Source organism: Electrophorus electricus, chromosome 18 (genome assembly GCF_041902795.1).
Source record: "Electrophorus electricus isolate QZ-2024a chromosome 18, ASM4190279v1, whole genome shotgun sequence".
NCBI classification, from domain to species: Eukaryota; Metazoa; Chordata; class Actinopteri; order Gymnotiformes; family Gymnotidae; genus Electrophorus; species Electrophorus electricus.
Genome location: NC_137514.1, coordinates 3,465,897 through 3,488,467, shown reverse-complemented (window position 1 = coordinate 3,488,467; position 22,571 = coordinate 3,465,897). Strand labels below are relative to the sequence as shown.

General features: G+C 39.7%; 1 protein-coding gene and 1 pseudogene across 5 annotated transcripts in view; both read left to right on the top strand.

Moving 5' to 3' along the window:
- The window catches only part of LOC118242660 (B-cell receptor CD22-like), a 127,915-nt pseudogene that overhangs the window by 2,347 nt on the left and 102,997 nt on the right, over positions 1–22,571 (top strand). The window lies entirely within an intron of this gene.
- LOC113568580 (CMRF35-like molecule 8) lies at positions 13,766–22,488 on the top strand. Of its 4 annotated transcripts, XM_035534559.2 has the most exons (8): positions 13,766–14,008; positions 14,142–14,325; positions 14,409–14,726; positions 15,042–15,113; positions 15,353–15,448; positions 15,563–15,681; positions 15,806–16,142; positions 21,659–22,488. In XM_035534559.2, exons 2-8 carry the CDS (start codon positions 14,289–14,291, stop codon positions 21,709–21,711), a joined length of 1,032 nt encoding a protein of 343 aa, XP_035390452.2. In that variant the 5' UTR covers positions 13,766–14,008; positions 14,142–14,288; the 3' UTR covers positions 21,712–22,488. The 4 variants fall into 4 exon arrangements, with proteins under 4 accessions (XP_035390452.2, XP_081556894.1, XP_081556895.1 ...); XM_081700768.1 differs by lacking the exon at positions 21,659–22,488 and having other exon boundaries at positions 15,806–16,857; XM_081700769.1 differs by lacking the exons at positions 15,353–15,448; positions 21,659–22,488 and having other exon boundaries at positions 15,806–16,857.

The following is a 22,571-nucleotide window of genomic DNA, read 5'->3' as shown; positions in this document are numbered from 1 at the left end:
TTCTCTTCTTTTTCTACTTTCACTCTCCTTAGATTTTTGTATATTTAAACGGTGCATTTTCCTGGTCTTGTGGCTTGTCATTTGTTGTAGCCTCTGTTGTGTCCACTCTACTACACTGTACTGTGCTCTTGCCTTGATTTATGTATAGTTAACCTGTGTTCTATGTTTCGTGTCGTTGCCCGTTTATCTGCAACCTGTTCCATATAGTTTCTCTCTGCTAGCATGTTCATTTATTTTTCTGGTTTTTGTGGTTTGTTCTGTTTGTTGTCATGTGTTCCAAATGACACACGTTCATGTTGGTTATTTGACTCGGGACTGTTATAATGACTCTGATTTTGTTTTTGCCCTTAATAAATCTCGCTCTTCTCAGCCTTTGCATCTGCCTTACTATCAACCCACATTACCAAATGTTTCAATTATTGCATCTTTTTCATTTTTATTGCAATAACAATAAATAACCTCCTTGTTGTTATTTTGAAAATCAACAATGTGCATGAGCGACAGGTCAACAGCGTTGAAACAACCAGGCTTCTTGGTCAGTCAGATAGGATTTTCAGAGGAAGCTCGGTTAGAGAGTCATAGGCCTTCTAGAATAAGAATTCTTGTAGGACAGTATAGTGTCACGGTACGGCCCCTCCTCCGAAACATCTCCCTGTGTGTGTTTGTGTGTGTATGTTCGTCCGTGTGGCCACGCCCTCCTTGTGCTCCACACCTGCTCCTTGTTGTATCATTAGTATGCGTGTATAAAAGTCTGCTGTTTATGTGTGACAGTTGTCGGTGTTCAACCCTGATAGCCTGTGGGCTTTATGTAAGCTGGTAGCGAGAGAAATCCCACTCATAAATGTTACTCAGTCTATCTTTGCTACACTAGATTATTTATTTATTTGTTTGTTTACTTATTTATTTAGTCCATTCACTTTAAGACAGTTAAAATACTCAAATGCAGTTCCCCCAAAAGCATCATGACTTTAAGACCTTTGTCAGGACATATTCTCAAAGATTCTCAATCTAGCACTTAATTAAATATTTTCACTCTACAATTTTACAAAAATAATTTTGCCATTTGTGTATCCTATATTATTTACCCTACTCTAGTTTTATCTCCAGTTTTGTTTTTGCTGTAGTGATTTTAAACATACAGTATGTGTATGTTTGTGTGTGTGTTGTACCTGTAGTATTCATGGTGACAGATATTGAAATGTTTCCCACAAAACCGATTGTGGTTGGAGAAGGAGACTGAGAGGTTGAAGTAGCAAAGGTTTGTGGTGCTGTCATAGAGAGAGAGAGAGAGAGAGAGAGAGAGAGAGAGAGAGAGAGAGAGAGAGAGAGAGAGAGAGAGAGAAAGGAGGAGTATGAAAAGACACTTCTGTAATTATTTAGCAGGGTTTGTATCATCAGCCAATGTTAAAATTGTAGTTTCATCTTTATAAACTAAATGATCTCTCTAATGTTAAAAGCTTACCATCTAAAACATTAAGCATTACATCATTATATGTGTCACTAAACATTCTGTCCACCCCACACTAGTATTTGCCAGAGTTTGCCTTCCCCAGTTGAGCAATATTCAGAGTGAAGTCTGTCCCTTCATCCATCAGGCTGTATCTCCAATTGGATGGCTTATCTGAATCAACAAGGACGTCCTCAGCTCTTTGACAAGGATCCTTACAGAAGTACTTTCTGTTACCTTGAGCCCACTTATGAATATACTTAAATGTGTCTCTCTTTCATATCTGGTTATTGTAACTCCAGATGTTTTGTATCTTGTTGCTGTCAATCAGGTTACCATGCACAAAAATGTAAATTTTTAAGCCATTTATATGTGTGTTCTGGAGTGTCTGTCAAATTCACCCACTGCTTTACTTCAAAGACTATAAGTTTCTGAAGGGGAGGAACAACTTACCTGAGAGAAAGAGACAGATAACAAGATGAATAATCTTCATTATTGTCTATAATATTTATTTTTGTCCTCCACAACTTTGTCCCCAGAGCTCTGACCACCTCCTGCAGACCTACTACAGCTCCTGACTGAAATGCGCAAAAGCAGAGATGTGGTGAGACATGATGAGATGTGATGAGAAGCATCATATAGTTTTCAAACTCTCCGCACATCATAAAAACCACACAAACACCCACACAAAGATGTACACACAGGCACACACACACACACACACACACACACACACACACACACACACACATGCTCACCCTTAGGGGGTTATAAGCACAGGTTTATTTCGCCATCTGCTGGACAAAAACTGGTTTGGCAGTTGGAAGACTTTATAGAACATAAATCTGAAAGTTGTTAAAGTTTTGTTGTCCTTGTTATTTCTTGCACTACATTACTTACATATGTGGCTTTTCATTGTAAAATGTCAACATGTCTGTTTCTGCTGTCTGAGGTTCTCACTAAGCACGTCTTCACTTGGGGCCAACATCCTGGTGTACTGGATCTTGGTTGTTTCATCTTGCATAGTGGCTCTGACACTCACTAGTCCTCAGCCTCTTTCCCCTTAGTGTATTATCTCAGAGTGATGGATTTGGACTGAAACCCTCTGTGCATTGTGAGGAGTTTCCTTGTTTTGATGTCAGTGGCTTTTATCTCCTCATTAGGCCAGCTAATTATACCAGCGGGGTGTCTGATGACTCGTAGATCATCAGTGTTCATAGCTCAGATCTTGTTCCTCCCATTCAGCTGACTTCTCAGGACTGGCCTCACTCATACGTCCACACTTATCAGATCTGTATGACATTCCGATGTCGCTGCTGTATATCCTGAGATGAATTAGTGAGTCAATGTCTCTTTCACTTCTGGCATACAGCTTGATATCATCCATGTAGAGGAGGTGGCTCTTGTTGATAATTATATTAATTATTTACTACTAATTATTTACTAATTTTCCGTAGTAGTCACTTGATGTTAACTCATGTTATTGGCATGTTTTCAGTCGGTACTTGGATGGAATTGTTCCCTTTCTGGGGGCTCTTCAGGATCAGGAGTGTCTGGCCTTCAGTTAACCATTCAGGGTGGGTTCCATCCCTAAGCAGCTGATTCACACACACTCACACACACACACACACACACACTTGCAGTCACATTAAATTGTGCTTAAAAGCCAAAACTATAGCCACTATGATGCTAAATTATGAACTGGATTACAAAAACAACCAAAAACAAACGAATATATATTTTCAGTAAATATCAAGTTATTTGCTTTATTTCTAAAGGTAATTGGATTTATTATATTTATTAATAATTTTACTAAAGTAAAAGTAATTTAAGTCACATTTAAACATTCATCAGCCACCATCACTACTAAACTTGTTATTGTCTACAATTTTTTACAAATGATGTGAGTAGATTTAGTAGAAAAGCTCCTCCCTTTCCATTTCCAATAGTGTCCTTCCAAACCATACACAAAAATGACTGGTTCTAAGTATGCAATTGGGATGCATCCATTAGAACCATCCAACTGTTAGAGACAGACACTTGTAATGACAGCCAGCTCAAAACTATTTTGAAATATATTGTGTCAGCCAGCTTCAGTTGCGTGATTTGATTTGATTTTATTACAGTAGTGGAACTGACATGTGATCATGACTTACTGATCCTTATATTCCGAATTGCTCCTAATTTTCTCAAAATGGGTGCGGAGGGGTGTGAGATAATGAGATATTTCGATTAAACTCTCAATACTCACATTTAAACAGCAGTGAAACTGTTCTGCCAGTAAGTTTAAGCAATTAATTATTTTCCCACCAGAGGGTGCAAGGATGTGTTCTTCTAGAGCAGAAAGTTTGATTATCATCTCCCTGATAATGCAGGTTGCCCATCTACATCCTGTTCACATTTGGTCTGAAAAACGGACCCATGAATTGAAGAGTAGGGATACACTGGTTACCAAATCCCCCCACATTCCCCACACCACTGCTACAGAGCTTGCTGAGTGCTTTGTGGTTTTTATCAAGTTTAGGGCAGCCTTAGATTAAGAGCACACTGTGGTAAGATTAAAATTCACAACCCCACTATAACTACAAAATACAGATATAAATGTATTTGTTTTTCTCTTTATTCAACCTCATATATTATGTGACTGAGCGTTAAGTTGTTCAGAATCACTAGTGTCCACTTCTCCCAAGCTCCTCCCCCACCCTGCTACAAGCTCTTCTCACTTTGTGGTTTAGCTCAGAATCCGCTCAGAGTTCTGCAGTAGCTGCTGGAGTTAGAGAGGCGAGAAGTGAAGTTGTAAGATAACTCCCACTCTCTTATGGGGCCCAGACTCCTCTAATGACCTCTTTCATGCATCATATGTTTCAGGGACTTCTGGAATAGGATGGAGTGTGAAGTACATCCTAACTGACATATGTTTTATAGGGGTCCACAGTGTTTATTAATGGCACTTTTACATACCGAAGTGACAGAGTTTTCAGGCAGAATTCAGTATTTGGGTGATAAACATCAAAACTTCTCCCTCAGATTGAGTAATGTGGCCAACACATGTACTGCTTCAGAGTTTCAGTAAAAGCACAAGTCAAAACAGATAAATATCTCTACTATCCTGGAGTTCAACTTCACATTACAGGTGAGAGAAATCAATGCTACTGTTCTCTGATATAAACTACATCTCAGTTTAAACAGTTTGGTTCAGTAGGCAAAATTCAGACAAGTTCAAACTACAAATTTGTTCATTCACTTCTTGCATGCCAAAGAACTGCAAGTGTTTCTGAAAACAAATTAAATGAGTGTTTTCAAAAGCCTATTTTCAATTAAAAGATGCTATGTATGTAGTAGGCATCTTGGGAGAGAGCAATGAACTACAAACATCCAGCAAATAGCATCTCAAACCCAGAGTTTCATGTACCTTTATTACAACACAAGAAAAGAAGGTTTAAACTGTAGCTAGTAGTTACTTGCCATGGACAACAAGGCAGGGGAAAGAAAGAAATTCCACACGCTGCGCCTGCATGTCTGTAGTTGGTGTAATTTCATCCTTCTCTAGCACTCTGTGAGACTGTAGTGAAACAGCAAAAGACAGATCAATAAACATTAATCAGTTCATTTATATGATATTACTCCTGTTGTTTATTTATTTAATCATTTATTTATTTATTTTTTGATTATATAAGAGCTCCATGTGAACATTTTGCCTGAAATGACAGAGAGAGAAGCAGCAGTTCTGAACTGTACAACCACCTGCAGCCTGACTGACAGTCCAACACTCATCTGGTACAAAAATGGACGTCCTTTATCCTCCAGTACAAACCCACTCCACCTGCAGCCAGTCAGCAGTGTGGCACTGTGCTCATGAAGACAGAGTGTGTATATCTTGTTTCTAGCATCATTTGTCCTGAAAAAAATGTGTGTGTCTCCATTTGTTAGATAATGAGTTAATTTGAGTGTGTGTCTTTATTGAAATTTTAATGATTTTCTTTTTTGCGTGTGTGTGTGTGTGTGTGTGTCCACTTGTAAGTGTCACGGTATGGCCCCTCCTCCCCCAAACGTGTGTGTGTTCGTCTGTATGGCCACGTCCTCCTTGTGTTTCACCTGCTCCTTATTGTGTTGCCTTAGCGTGCGTGTATATAAGTCTTGTGTTTGAGTCTGTGTGCGTTGATGTTTGACCCATTAAACAACATAAACAATACCCTACATTAAGTATTAATACTACAGACTACAGACTAAAATATATAATTTGTAGACAGTAAATAAATAAGAAGAGACATTTAATTTAATTGTACTGATAGATAAAATATTGGATACATGTTCCAAACAAAACTTGGTTGAACAACCAATATTCTCTGTGAAGCCCTTAATCATAATAAATGATCGACTCACACTCAACTGTGATGGACAGGAGGAGGACAGGTGTTCATGGTCTAATATGGAGCAGATGTAGCTGCCGCTGTCAGCCGGGTCAGCCTGAGGCAGCTCCAGCTGGTTGTCCCCATGCCTCTGCTCACATGGACGACCGTCTTTACGCCACACATAGGTACTGAGGGTGAGGGAAGGGATGCATGTCCCACAGGTCAGCGTCACCCAGCTGCCCTCCAGCACCACATCCAACAAGGACACCACCTCCACAGCTACATCTGTGTAATCAAACTTTCATGACAAATGAATGTTTGTATACTTTAGAATTTAGCTGACACTGCTTTAGTGCACCATGCTTGAGTGAGTGGTAGTGAATGGTTGTAAGTTTTTCATGTCTATGTGCATTAACCTCTCTGTGTCATGATTGGCTCTCCCAAGTATCCTGTCTCTATGGTTTCCCTGTCTTATGTCTTTGTTTTATGTATGTGTTTCATTTTCCCCCACCCATTATTTATACCAACTGTGCCTTGTTTAATGCTAGTTAGACCATGTATTTAAGCCCTGCATTAGTTAAGTCTTGTTGCTGGTCATTGTGAATCCAATGCTCTGTTTGTTTAATGCCCTGTTGTGGTCTTGCTACCTGTATTTGTATGCCTAGCTTTTGTTTTGTATGCCTGTCCTAGTTATTTATGCATATCCCTCAGTATGTAAGTCCTGTTGTTCCTTATAAACTTCTTCCCTTTTATGTTGCCATGTGTTTGTGTTTATGATAAACTCTCATATTCTTTGTATTGGCTCACTCACCCTGGACTGTTCTAATGGCTCTGATTATGGATTTGCCCTCAATAAATTTTGCTCTTCTCAGTGTATTCATCCGCCTCCTCACCGCTCTAAGTTACACTCTGAAAGGACACTTATTAATAATTCTTTACCTTTTTGGGTCAAAATATGCTTTTATTAACAATACAGCAAGAATAACATCTTTTCCTTATTTCTCACCAGAAAAATACATTGTAGATAGATAAATAGATAGACAGAGACAGACACAGGAGGCAGTTACTGATGTATCATTGGCAGTCACACAAAAATATCTAGAGAAGTATGTTAAAATGTTTTAACATAAAATACAACAAATAAAACAAAAAATAGCGTCTCAGACCCAGTGATGACCTTCTACAGATAGTAGGCTGCCCTTTGCCAAGTCGATAGTTTCTATAGCAACAGTATATCGTGGTGCGATTGTGAGGCAGATGCATATGCTGAGAAGAGTAAGATTTATTATGGCAAATCCATAATCAGAGTTGTAGTCACAGTCCAGCCTCAATTTACCAACACAATAACAGGAGAATGAGCAAACAGGCTACAATTAGGAACACAAACTACATAAACAGGCTACGAAACACAGGCAGAGCAAACACGACAGTGCTTAGTACATCCAACTACAGGCATAGCTTAGAAACAGATGCCTCGATTCACATAGAGAGGCTAGAATAAACACAAGGAGGCAAGAATAACAATGACCAGCAAACACACAAGCAACAAGGCAGGGTTTACATACACAAGGTAATGAGGACTAAAAATGCACAGGCAATAACTAATGAAAACAGCAAAAACCAAAACAAGGACTGGAACAGGAATGGAGAATATGAAACATCATTATGACAGGAAATCATGGAGACAGGAGGGGCCAACAATGACAAACATCTGAAATGTAGGCTACACCACATCCTGTGATTGTAAACTCCTCACCTGTGATCTCCAGCGTAACTCCATCCTCATTGGTCATCTCCTGGGTGGAGCCATTGGTCCTGAAGCTGAAATGATAGATGCTGCCATCCTCCTGGGTCAAATTGCTGAGTGTGAGCGAGCAGTTTGGCCCCTGGGTTTCAGCATAGTGTGCCTGCTCTTCACCAATCACCTTCATGGACTCCTCACCCTTTGACCTCTTATAGTGCCATGCAGAATCAGTGACCTTATGACCTCTAGGGTAGGTATATTTGCAGGGCAAAACCACTGAGGTCTGATGAAGACTACATATTTTGCTTGGGGTGTGAGTTAGGCTCCAGTTTTGCCCCAGAAACCCTAAAACACATAGAGTTCAGTGTCATTTTCCGAGGGTGCACTGAGAAGACACCCTGGGGTAAGAGGAAGGGAGGAGTCTAATGCCAGCCTCACACTACAGGATAATCAGGCTAGTTTCGAAGTCAGTTTGTTCTTCCTGACAATCACAAAAAGTATCTGGATATCATCATGATCTTAAATGATGATCTTCCCAGATTATTCTGTAATCTGGAGTGTCTATAATCTAATCTTTACTCCTAAAATCCAGTCCCAGTCCAGTCAGGGCCATGCCAGTTGTGACTCATAAATATTATACATTCAATATTGAATATAATCAGATCAAGAGGAAATTCTTGTGTAAACGTGTAATCACACAACAAAACTATCAGATATAAGAAAAAAAATTAACTGGAGACTGACTAGATGACCTGAGAATCAAAATGAAAAATAAAAAGATATAAGAAACATTTTAGCTGGAGACTGACTAAATAATTTAAGATGTAATGCAAGCACCTGATGTAATGAAAATTACACAAAAATATTTCCACTGCCAACTGTAACAGGAGTGACATTTGGACCTAGAAGTGAAGAAAAAGAGCAAAGCAGAAATGATGGTTGAAAGGGTTTGAAGGAGCTAAAACATTCCAAGTTCACTTCAATGGTACAGTTTAGATAAACTTCCACTGGTGGTTTAGCAATACTTTCCAAGTGATTACATTAAAGTTAACAGAAAAAGAGCTTATTAAATGTTTGTTGGCCAATCAGTATGCGAAGTCCTGTATTAGACAATAGCACCAAACTATAGTATCAAGCTGGACCTGCTAGGATATTCCAGTAACTTCAACTACTGTTGTTATCATCATCATCATCATCATTATTATTATTATTATTATTATTATTATTGTTGTTGTTGTTGTTATTATTATTAAGCATGTCATGGGCAGAAGAAGTAGTCACTGTTACTCAGTACATCCAGGTTTGCCAAGAGTTTTGCATGGATTTGCTCAGGTAGAATACATATGCTTTTCCATCACCGTGTACTTTTACGTCTTCTGGGTAGTGTATGTGTCATAAAAGGATATGGTTTCCTAGCTGTGTGGGCTCAGTTAAGAGCTTTGTTGGATCTGTTAAAAGCTGTCTGGGATCCACTGCATTGTGAATCAGCATGTGAAATAAAGAAGCCATTTTAGATCTTCTTTAAGGACATAAACATTCAAATTATATATGTCTACTAAGTGTGGGTCCACCTCTATGTCCTCTGGTTGGGGAAAGAAACAGCAAAATGGCAATACAGCTAAAGGGATATCATGAATAAACTCTGGCCGGTAGTGTATTCGTTGTCCTACATTGCAGGCCAGAAGCATTGCTTGGCTTCATAGAGCCTGGAAAAAAACTAAAATGGCTGCTTCACTCCTCATGGAGCAGCACAAACATTTTGCTATAACTCACTCAGTGCCATTTGCAGAGGAGTGGGGAATCCAGGTCAAGGGTGCGCAGGTTGCTTAAGCGTGTACGAAGGAAAGGTGAATGTCTTTGGAATCTCCGACCTCGGTCCAGATATTCGCGTCTCTTTCATCATTCCCTACACGACTTAGCTAGCTATTACACCACCTGTTCCAGACAATGCCCCCTACATAACTAGCCTGTGCAGTGACCTCTCTGAGCGCTGATTAGCTCATATGCGCCCTCTGACTGAGACATTCGCTGAACGTAACACTCCATGCTGGAGTTTTCTTCAGTTCTCTGGTGTCCTCAGCAGTGGGTGAACAAGACTCTCTCTCTCTCTCTCTGACCATCCACTTCCACTCTACAGTTCAGACATCTACAACGATTTCCACGTTATAGCTGCAAACTTTGTCTACCTTCTCTCCTTTTTCGTCTCCTCTCCTTTCCTTTGTTTCTTTTCCATTCTTCTTTCTTTCCTCCCCCAATCCCCTGATTGGCTCATCCTAATGTTCAATGTCAAAGTAACAGAACAATCAATAACGCTCCTAAATCAAGTATACAAATGAAATTAAACAATTTCACAGTTTCTCCTTCAAACAATGAGAAGAAAGGACAGAAATATATAGATATACTTACACATACATACATACATTCCATTCCCCACAGGGCTACACTCATCATTTACACACACACACACACACACACACACACACACACACACACACACACACACACACACACACACAAACACACATACATCATTTATACAAACACATACACACATGCATGCAGATACCATAAGTTAAAATAGCAGAAGCACAGTAACAGTCCATTGCCTGAAGAGGGAACTGTCTGCTTAGATTCTGCATGTTCTACAAATTGTTGTGTGCATGTGTGTGTGTGTGTGTGTGTGTGTGTGTGTGTGTGTGTGTTCGCTTGCATATGCACGCAAATCTCAGTATGTTTGTATGCTCATTATGACAGTGAGGGCATTTACACCAGGACTCCAAAGCAGAAATGAGATCCAGCCTTCTTCTCCTACTGTTATAACGTACAGTATAGCGTCCACATACAACACGTCATAGCAAATCTACTCAAAATTGTAGGTTTCCTTAAACTATTGAAGTGATTTTAATAAATTGCTGAAAAAAAATGTAACTGGTTAATCCACTGATTTGTCACTAATTACTGACATTGATAAGTGTGTGTGTGTGTGTGTGTGTGTGTGTGTGTGTGTGTGTGTGTGTGTGTGTGTGTGTGTGTGTGTATGATTAATACGTTCTGAGCTAGGTCTGTGCTCGACTGCACAGTGCAATGAACTTATGGGGTATGAGGGAGAGAGTATGAGCCATGACTGTCATTACCATGCTGACTATGAGGAAAAGTATCTCTGCTGGGTGGCAGGCTCCTCATGCGAGGAGCATGTGTATGTGGCCGTGCCAAACGTCTGGCCTGGAAGGGCCGCTTAAACCTCTTCGACAACAGGAGCACACACATCTTCACTCTTCGTGTCATGCACCTCAGCTCTCAGGACTCTGGCGAATACCGGTGCGGCGTAGACGCCAGTGGACCGCAGAATGGCTATGCGGTGTTGCGGATTACCGTCCTGGGAGGTGAGTGAGAGTACGTGTGGGTGTCAGTCAGATAAGGTCGTTTTCGCAAAAGGTGTTTGGTGGTGGCCTTATGTCTTAGTCTGTACTATATCATATGCTGCTCTCTTGTACGCTACTGGCTTTACAGCTGGATTGTATACTACTTGCTTCCTACATTTTTTATGTGTGGTAAAAACAATTTAATCTGCTTCTAACGTATCCAGACCCAGAAGAGCAGATGACAGGTGTCATGTAGCACTGGGTAAGCATAACTCACACTTTTCAATGTAGAACAAAGAAGGGAAACCACAATGCCAGCCAAAGTGACAGGGAAAAGCCAGGAGGAGCAAGGTGAGACACATACATGCATACACACACACACACACACACACACACACACACACACGCACACACACACAAACACACACACACTCTTTCTTGCTCATTAACATTCAGTGTCAATCTTAACAATTTGTCTCATTTTTGCGTTACATCAGAAGTCAGGATTGCAGCTGTGACAATACAGAACAGTCCAACACAGAGTATGTGACCAACACACTCTCCCAGACATATACACACACCCACAAACACCTAACCCGTATCTTCACCTAAAGGAAAATTTTTAGTTGTACCATTTAATTTAGGAAGGTTCATTTACCATTTTAGCTATCTTTATGATTTTAATTAAACATATTTTATGTGATAGAATAACACAAAAACATCTCCTTCACACACATGTTTCACTCTCTGTTCTCCCCCCCCTCCCTTCAGGTTCTGGAGTGTGATGATGATGGTATGCGTGGGAATGCTAACCTGCGTGTGTTTTCAGTATCATTCATATGTTCCAGTTAATCACCAACCGCAGCTACTCAGGTAGGTGAATGGAAACAAACTCACATGCCCACCCTTCCACATATACACCCACACCTCCTGCCCAGCAGGTGTCAAGAGTATCAAAAGCATTTAAAAAAACACACTTTCCAGAGACAGAAGCTTGTAGTAGATCATTAGATACTCCAAGGAAGGCAGACTCAGTACTGTGGAATGGTCTTCAACCTGACTGGCATTTATCAAAAATATTGGGTGTGCTTAAAAATGAAGAAAACTTATCAGGTTTGATAAGAAGACCTGATGGGCCCAGGCTTGGCTTCTTCTAAAGAGGAAGGACAACTACATATTTGAAGCAGGATGGAAATACACCCTTTGTTAACCTTTGTTAAGCTACTGTCTATTATAGAAAATATACTAGGACCAACTACCTACATCACTGCCTCTAAGAAACCATGCAGGGAACAGATCCAGTGAGCAAGTTGTAGACCTCATATTCATAGTGATATCATTCAGACAGGACATTGCTACTGGCTCAAACTGATAGAGGAAATCAAAACACACAGGACATTCAGAACGATCATGGTTTGATGATGAAAAACGTGTACACACATATGTACACTCATACAGTAGCATGCTTGCACACAAACACACTCACACATTATAACAAAATAATTCTGTATAGTTCCCGAAGCATGACTCCACTGTGAGCTGATGACAAAAATCTGAGCTGATAACCTCTGAATACACATGATCTAAAATAACAAAATAACAGATTTTTTTCCCTCTTACTGAGCTGCCTATTTCCACCTACAGGTAGAGTTTCCTGCCACATCAGAAAAACATCACACACAGAAGATTCAGAGCTGACTCTCAGACGATGCCATGAATACTCCCACTGGATGTAGGATCACACTTCTTTCCAGAATGCCTATGTCAGAATGACACAAGCCAGCTCAGCCTTGATGATTCCTCCGGGATTTCATGATCTCTCACATCCCCCAGATCCAAGGGCAGCAGAACACCACCCACTTCCACAACCCCCAGAGCTAAGGGCAGCCGAACACCACCCACTTCCACAACCCCCAGAGCTAAGGGCAGCCGAACACCACCCACTTCCACAACCCCCAGAGCTAAGGGCAGCAGAACACCACCCACTCCCACAACCCCCAGATCCAAGGGCAGCAGAACACCACCCACTTCCACAACCCCCAGAGCTAAGGGCAGCAGAACACCACCCACTTCCACAACCCCCAGAGCTAAGGGCAGCAGAACACCACCCACTTCCACAACCCCCAGAGCTAAGGGCAGCAGAACACCACCCACTCCCACAACCCCCAGATCCAAGGGCAGCAGAACACCACCCACTTCCACAACCCCCGGAGCTAAGGGCAGCAGAACACCACGCACTCCCACAACCCCCAGAGCCAAGGGCAGCAGTGGCTCATCTGAACAGCCCAGATATACATCTGTATGCTATAGGAGCCATCACAGCAGAAGGCATGGATACAGAATCTGATGGATCTAAACCTGCAAAGACAAAGTAATGATTATGAACAAATCCAAATAGACTCCCTGCTAGAGTCAGTCTATCACACTATAGTGTGATAGACCTAGCTTCCAAATAAATGTAATGATGAGCACACATTTCTTAACACAGTATATTCATAGGCATTTAATACCAAGGACAACGTCAATGTTTTGAGAACAGTAGTTTAATTTGAATAAGCAATTATGTATTAAAACTAAAAAGAAACAGTTTTTACTGTATGAAACTGACAATGTTACAGGTACAGCAAAACTAATGTCATTCATAGTGAAAAGGAGTGAAGGACATAATTTGTCTGTAGGTGAATTCTGTAATGGAGAGAGACAGAAAGGGTGGGAGAGGGAGGAGAGAGAGAGAGAGAGAGAGAGAGAGAGAGAGAGAGAGAGAGAGAGAGAGAGAGGGTGTGATGAGGTCAGAGGCACTGGACCCATATATTACAGACATACTTACATCACACATAACATGATGTAGACTCATCTGGGTTCCTGGTACCAAAAGAATGTTAGCCAGGGCAGAGCCAGCTCTAGTACTGCTTAGAAGGGCTTATGACCAAGTAAAAACTGAGCTGGCTTTTTAGTCTGGTGGTCAGGGCATGTGTTTACTGCCTGTAGGATCTGAGTCAGAGAACTGGGTGGGGTTCCTGCTCTCTACCTTCAACATACGTGGTGTCAGATGTGGGATAGTGCCGCAGAGATGTTAGGAAAATGCTTGTGGTTAAGGACAAGGGTGAGAATATGCATCTGCTTTAATTTCACATATTTCTGTCTATTATTAGCACAGCTTGTAAATATATCTGAAAGAAATATAAGGAAGTGTATTTGTGTGCATGTGTGTGCATGTGTGTGTGTGTTTGTGACAGAGAGAAAGTCAGCAAACACAAAGGAAAGAAAGCAAGAAGCTATCTGAAGTAATAGAAGCAGGTTACAACACACACACACACACAAAGGAAAACAAGTTAAACAACAGTAAAGAACCCTCACAGAGTTTTCGGTGACAGTGAATAAATATGAGGATGCTTCTGGCTGAGCTCTGGACTCTCACAGGTAAATCTGAACACAAGGCTCTTAATTTATTTGTCTTTTGAGCTTACTTTCTGCTCATTTTGTTCACCCCACCCTCATGTCAGTTTTAGGAAGTGTTACAACTGACACACTTACTGTGAAAGGCCGTGTTGGAGGAGAGGTTCAGATCCACTGTTCTCATCGTTTGGCTGGCACAAATGTGAAGTACTTCTGCACAGCCTCATGCACAGAGAAGGACATTCTCATTAAAAGTACGAAAAACAAATCTGTCAGCGGGAGGTTTGTGCTGTTTGATGAGGGATCCGGAGTGTTCACTGTGACCATCTCCAACTTACGGATGTCAGACTCGGGCACTTACTGGTGCGGGGTGGAGCGAGTCTTTAAAGACACATATCATGAGGTGATCCTAAGCATATCAGAAGGTGAGGAAGTGAAGGATGCAGATCGAGGCAAATTTGGTGATGGACAAAAACAAAATGACCAAACTTTAGCTCAGAAACAAAATGAATGTATTTGTAATGCAACATCCATTTAACAGTGAAGTGCAGTTCTAATGTTCGATTCCATCACAAAGCTATATTGATTCATTGCATGTGGTTTGATTTGAAATACTTCATAGCTCAGATAAATGTTTTGTCATTTTATTTTTGGTTCAATTAAAGTGTAAGTGTTCCATCCCAACCTTCATTTGCTTAGTTGGCAAAACAATGAGCAATCTGTTTTTCTCTTTATTTTAGCTTCAGAGCCCACTCCTCCATCAATTGTAACCTCATTTAGGCTTCCAGACCACAAGACCCCAGAGGAAACAGGTAAATGGTATAAATCACCTGAACTTTTATCAGGATGCAAATTAAAATGGCTCACTGTTTCAGCATAACACTCAACATCAGTGATTAAAAGCACACAGCTGCGTTGGTTTAATCTATTAAAAGCACACAGTTCAGTTGATTTGGACGATTGTTTTGGGTTCGTATGGTTGCTTGGTTTGGGTTGGTTTCTGTCTATTAAAAGCACAAAACTAGGCTGTTCTGTATGATTGTTTTAACAGAAGTAAGGGAAGTGACCGTTTCTTTCAAAACAAGATGGCATGGGACAACCATGCACACAACTAGTACAACTAGCATGGCAAGATATATCAACAAAGGTTAAAGTGAATGCAAAGCATTTTTAAACAATTTGGTCAGATTTAATTTGCTCTCTTATGTATTCCAAAGAGATTGCAAAAAGTTCATTCAGTTTGCTCTGTTCTGTTTTCCAGGGAGGGTGTATATAGGTGCTGGTCTGGCTGCAGTGATGCTCCTTCTTGCCATCTTCCTTTTCATGCTGGTAAAACAAAAAAATAAGCACAAGAAAGTCACGGAACAAAAAATAGTGAAGGTAATAATAATTAGTTTTATGTGCATCTAGGTATGTTAGAGAGAGAAAGACATATTGTAGAATAAGAAAAAGTAAACAGACCTGGCTTACTTTCTGTGTTTAATTTTTAATCTGATTGGTGCAGGCTCATCCTTTTGTAAATCAGCCCACCAGTAACAGTCCCATCAGGAACTTCAACAGCTTCACTACAACCAATCACCAGAAAGACACCACTTCCACATCCAATAACATGAAGGCTCCATGCCTACAGAACACCCCTACAGCCAATAATAGGTCCTTCCCAGATGTCAGCTCAGTTGAATACTCAACTATAATGTCAGCAACAGACTCACGCGACTCTTTAAATTACGTGAATGTAAACTTCACAAGGAAGGCTGATGACCTCAATTACTCCTCTGTTATCTTCATCAGAGGAAGTGATCTCAACATCAACAACCCAACAACATCTCTGGAAGGCTCAGGTAGGTCTCCTATGGGCAGTTCACATTCCGTTAAAGATACAGATAATGTCATATATTCAACTGTAAGGAAATCAAAATAGAGCGTAACTGTCAAATGTCAGGCAAGGCTAAATGTGCTTTCCTTCTGCTTAAAAGTGCACAACTTTGAATGAACATTGGATGCAGGAGCTTGGTCCATTTCTTTCACACCTAAATATCTCTTACAGTAACAACTGTGAATGCATTTCAGGTTCATTACCAGTAAAAGGTCTGTAGACAACTATAAATAAACAACAAACAAACAAATAGCCACCATTTGTTTAAGATAGACTTTATGTATTTTGTACTCCTAGGTATCAGCATTCATTCCTGTATTCTACAGTATTCTAGTTCATTGGTATGCTTGATTCTGTACTGTACTAGGATGTATTCTATGAGTAAATGACAAAGCACTTTTGTAATTCACTCTGGATAAGAGCATCTGCTAAATGCCATAAATGTAAATGTAAATGTGTTTTTTGATTCCATGATTTTTGAGAAATTAACACTTTAGCACAGTCACACTCGTGTAACATATTCTGGCTGCACTTTCTGAAGTACAGTCACAATGACGTGGTCTGTCCTGGCTGTTCTCTGTGGAGTTCAGTCATGCTGGTGTGTGCTTTGGCTGTCCTAAAATATGTAGTAGGACCACTGATCTGTCATATAGTACTGAACAACTTCCACAATAAAAACTATCAGGTAAAAGTGAGTCTGAGATATTGTTATGTTGGTATACCCAATGCTGATTTTTTAAACTTTTTTACTTTGTTTCTTATGGGCAGGACAGCAGCTGCGCAGCCTTTCTGTGCAAATCCACCTTATTCACCTTTAGCTATCTAACATTATTATTCTCATTATTAATTGAGAATATTAGGTAATTTGTAGATATATTGAAAATATTAGCTAGCTTGTATACAAACCACAATTATGTGTCGATGGATTGATTATTTCCACGATTATGTGTCCATGGATTATTATTATTACACTAATAATAAAGCGATTAATTTCTTTCATAATTTGGATTTGGCCTATGAAGAAAGCAGAGTAATCAAAACAGACCTATCAAAACAACCAAAACAAACTTTTTTAGTGGTAATGAAAGCAACCACTAAAATGAAATGTAGGAAGTGACTGCAAAGTACATTTCATTTATTATTAATTATTGGGCACATAACTAGGTTTTGCATGGCAGTGGCTTCTGATTATTACACCATTAGTGGGTAGGATATACTCCTAAAAGTGTAAATAAAGTGTAAATAAATCAACTTTGAGATACAAAGAATTTAAAGAAGAAGAAGAAGAAGAAGAAGAAGAAGAAGCAGATGTAACACTCTATGATAGAAGAGTATGATATAATACTCAAAGTATAGTGCACTTAAAAAGCAGCTTTTGCTGCCAATATCAAAACAATAGCAGGCACTAAAGTCAAAGAAGCCTGATTCCAGTCCTGCAGGGAACACCAGCACTGCACACACTGAGCCCTGTCCCTGGGGTAACCTGTTTCACTTGTCAGCAACTCAACACTTCTTACAGTCAACCTGCTGATTCACACACTGAGCTCTGTGTGAGTGGGAGCCGGTGCATTGGAGCAGTGAGAGCCCTGTTCTATAGCTCTGTAGATTCTGGAGTGGACCATGTATTTTGACTTTCCAAACACACTAAGTGAGGAAAGGAGTCTGAAAAAAAAGAAATTGCCAGTTAACTGTTGATTTTAGGCCTGATGCCTAAAGTACGGGATGTCAGGATTTCTATGCTAATTTTATTAAGTTCATTAATTGGAAAATTTACAAATGACTGAGGATACCATAACTACACCCATTTTCTTTTTACGTTAAACTATATTTTAAACTTAGTTGAGCCTAAAGAGAAACAACCACAAGGCTAAAATAGTGGCTCAAAAACCACATCCTTCCTCTCTCACCCCCCCCCCCCACACACACACACACATGCATATGCATATGCACACACACAGTTACTTGTACACTCACATGAGACCTTCACAATGATATGGAAGTGAACTCCAAACAAAAAGCACTGACGTAAGCTGGACACTGAAAACGTCTAAAAGAGGCAACAAAATAATATTTTGGGAATAAGAATATTAAGAACCACTGAAGGGTTCGCATGGAAGTTCCGGGGTGAAAGTGCATTTGACGAAGCCCTGAAGAGTTTCAAAACGTGCTTGATGCTTGAATTTCCTGAGAGATGAAGACCTTTGTCAGCCTCTCTTGTACTCTATTATCAGGTGAAGACAAATGAAGTTAAGTCCTTGACAAAAATAATGACTGTGCACATTTAATAAGACTACCATGAGTACTGACTAACTGAAACCAGTTTGAAACCAGTTTTACAGGACATAATAATATTACTAATAACAATAATATTAAGCATTATTTGTAAAGAATATTTTAAATGACGAAGAAAAAAATTAAATACAAAATAAAATAAAATAAATTTTATAGAGAAAAGAACAGTGTCCTTATGCTAAAGGATATGAAGCCTATCTCAAGTATTTCTGTAAGGGAACCTATAAAGACTGTGTCTCAGTTGTAAAAACTGATGGTAAGGAGCCCTGGGCGTTTCAAGGAAGGTTTTCTCTGCATGACAACACAGAGAAAAAAATGTTTGTAGTGACCATCACTGCCCTCAGAATAGAGGACACAGGACAATACTGTTGTGGAATTGATTCAGTCGGGTCAGACCCGTTCAAGTCCTCCACTCCACTCTACCCCCACACCACTAAAGGTAAGATCTTCCCACTTCTCTCCTACAATGCCCCTTGAAGGTGTTTTGACTGAACAGTAAAATATCACTTGATTGCTAATATATAGCAGTAGGTGGAGAGCTAAGCTCAGCTCTGACCTGATGAATTTTTCTGTGCTGATGTTGCAAGAAGCCAATCAGATGAAGTACAAGCAGTTCAGTGTTTGTAATGCTGAATCCAAAACTACATTTATGGTAATTGAGTGTTAAATCACTTAAATCACTCATATTTCCATAATTCAACAGATTAATTTCATTAGTATTTGTTTAGTCAGAATACCAAACACACATTTACATTATGTGCATTGGTTCCAGTGTGAGAATGTTTGTGAACACACTTTCTACTAATGGAACAGGAAATGTCACAGAAACAGGAAACTCCACTCAGCCTTCAGTTACCAGAAACCACAAAGGCAGCAACACACTTGGTCTCAATTTCAGGTTTCTTAGGTGGTAAAAATATGCTCGAACCACCAAAACAAAGTGACAGCTCACCAGTACAGCAACCACAACACACATTTTCCTTCTTTCAGTGACATTTACCTTCTATGAGTTTCTATCAACTTGTAACAGTTTTAGATTTTGTGTGCATGTGTTTCAGAGTAGTGTTCCTCTTTCAGTTAATGTAAGGATTCCCCTTTAGTTCAGTGCTTTTCAATTGTTGATGTGTTGTCTTTAATAAAATAGTAATAAACAGTGTGTTAAATAACTTAATTAAATTTGTTAAATATAAAAGTGATCTTAAATAAAGGTGGGCAGTCGAGTAGACAGCTGATGGAACATTAACACTACAGATATCACACAACGTGTCAGGTTTGTGAACAGAGACAAAGTCGAATGCAGTAAAGATATATAGCTTAATAGAGGCAATCCAAAGAGTAGTCAAATACTGGCAAATGGTCGATACAAGTAGAGGCACAGAGCAAACAGATCTAAAGGGAACAAGCAAGAGAATATCTGAAAACAGGCAGGCAATCCAATAATCCAAAACAATAATCAAGACAACAAACTACAGCTCAGCTCAGAAACGCAAGGCTGGCAAACGAGACTTTGCAATAACAAATAGAGACAAGAGGCTATATAGAGTGAACACATTAAGAAGAACGAGACCCAGGTGAGGTTAGAGCTCAGGTGACTGGGAACAGGAGGTTTATGGGATGCATAGTCCGCAGTAGATCGAGTTGCAGCGAAGGGTGTAACACAAAGGCATCCTAAATTTCTAGTCTAGAATTTAGATAATGTGATCAGAGATAATATTCAGTAAACAAGTAAAACTAAAATATGGAGATATTTAGTTAGTCGTGTGTGTGTGTTTGTGTGTGTATATGTGCATGTGTGCATGTGTGTGTGAATGTGTGTGTGTGTGTGTGTGTGTGTGGTATTTTCTTTGTTATCCAAGAATATACAGATACCTTCATTTATGCTGGAGGTGGTTTTATCACAGTTCTGCTGGTACTGCCAATTACTTCTGGAATTTTCTTTGCCTTAAGATTCAGGGCAGGTATATAACATTAACCATCAAAACAAAACATATATATATTTCACATATAGAGAATATCTATGTCTATACATATAAAGAATATCTATATTTCTCTACGCACCACTGTTTTCTTTTCCTCAGTTTGGACAGAGCACTCTCCACCATTTCACTGCGAGTTATACTGTGTATGACTATGTATGTGACGAATAAACCAACTTGAACAAACTTGAACTTGAACTTGAAAACAAACCCATCATCTGGATGCCTTCGATAAAGGCATTGTGCTAGGTTATGCTTCTCGCTTTCCCAGACACAAGTCTGCCAAATTCACAGGAGAATATGGAGGTCTGTATTTATCAAAATCAAAGGCCTGTCTACCAGCCACTGTTACTTCTCAGTATTCTGCTAAATTAATTTCAGATTATGCAACTATTATCTTACCACAAAATTAATATAAGAAGATGTTAGATGGTAAAATGCCTTTATGACAGATCAAGCTATTAACTGGCAATGTGTCCATATGGAGTTAATAAGAGTTAAAATATTGTAACCTTTAGGCAATTGATTCATAACACTTACAAATATTAAGTGATTGGTTTATAAGTGCTATAATGGGCAAACCAAGGGCATTCAATTGCAAAGCATTGAATTTATTTAAGGCAGTCCAAAAACCTTGTTCCAAAACAGGGTAAAGGTAGACTGGGACAGATGGACATAGGGCAGAAGTATAAAAAATCTAAGCAAACAATGGATAACAGTAAAAAAAGGTCAAAACCAGAGCAATCAGTATTATGGGAGAACACTCACGATGTAGGCATAGAGCAAACAGGACTTCATAAAGAGGGGGTGGAGCACAAATAAAACCTCACAATGAGGGGGTGGAGCACAGAGTGCATATAGATTTGTTTTTTACCATAACTTTATTCCAACCATTCATTTCAACAAATTCAACAATAAAAAACATTCAATCACACATTCCATAAAAAACAACTGTCTTTCATCTAAAAAACTCTAAAATATTAAAAGACAAACAGTAAACACCCCTCCTAATTTGACTAAACCATCATTAAACAATCAAATCCCTAAGGATTTTAAAGGCATGAAAGAAACCAAACTTTGAAATCATTTAAAATTATTAAAACAAGCCCCCCCCCCCCTCTCCCATTTATCTCCCAGGCCAACTAATTCCCAGAAACCTGTATTGTTTAAAAACACATCAGTCCTTCTTCCAGGTTTCTTCTTCTTCTTCCAGGTTTGTGTGACGTCGTAGAACCCCAGGGGCCCATTCCCGCTGGGTACAAATGAGGTCCCCCGGCATCAGTCGCAGAGCCCCGAAAAGGACCTTCTGTATGAATGGGACCCTCTCCATAAAGAGGGTCCCATCCTCCGGGTTCCCCCAGGGGAACCTGGCCGGATTGAGCAGGCCTTCACCACCTGCTCTGTGGAGACCCCAACGGGATACAACGTTCGTCATCTGCTCTTCTCTAACCACTGAGTGCGGACTGGAGATCCTCTGCAGCTTCTCCGGTCCATCGATGCCACCAAGATCTTGTAGATGCTCAAGGGGCTGCTGCTTCTGGTCGAGACAAGCTGGGCCTAAAACACAGAAGATAAGAGTGTATATAGATAAGGCGATCAACATATGCCAGGAGGTGATCGTGTTCGAGGGGGCATGGTTGGTTGATTAACACTGATTGATTGTTTCCTGGGAAGCAGCATGAAAGTAACAAGACAGACATGACAATAAGAGTTTAAAATAGATTATTGTTTTATAAGTGATCAGTTAGGTGATTGATTTATCAGTTTTACAATTTGAAATTATTCAGTTATACCTTATGACCAGATGTAAACTTTGAGGTGTTAATTCTCTTCAGTGCCATATGCCCTCCACTATTGTAATATGGTTTTTGAGTAATAATCCTTTCGGAAGGTTCTTAACAATACATGGTTTTCAAACTTGAACCTTCTGTTGTGGTAAATATGTAGAACAAATTGCTTATATAAATGCAACCATGATATAGCAGATCAAACATTTTTGCTTGCTCTATTTTTCTTCAGTCATGTGCATGTCTTTCATGTTTGACTTATTTGGCAATTAAACAATTATGACTAAATTGTTTGGACTGAGTTTTGTTTTACACATATTAACAGGTATTTATAGACTG

Coding starts and splice junctions, on each gene's coding strand:
- LOC113568580 (XM_081700768.1), top strand. CDS start 14,289: ATGAGGATGCTTCTGGCTGAGCTCTGGACTCTCACAG. Junction 14,326..14,408: donor TGAGCTCTGGACTCTCACAG/GTAAATCTGAAC, acceptor CCCTCATGTCAG/TTTTAGGAAGTGTTACAACT. Junction 14,727..15,041: donor GATCCTAAGCATATCAGAAG/GTGAGGAAGTGA, acceptor TCTTTATTTTAG/CTTCAGAGCCCACTCCTCCA.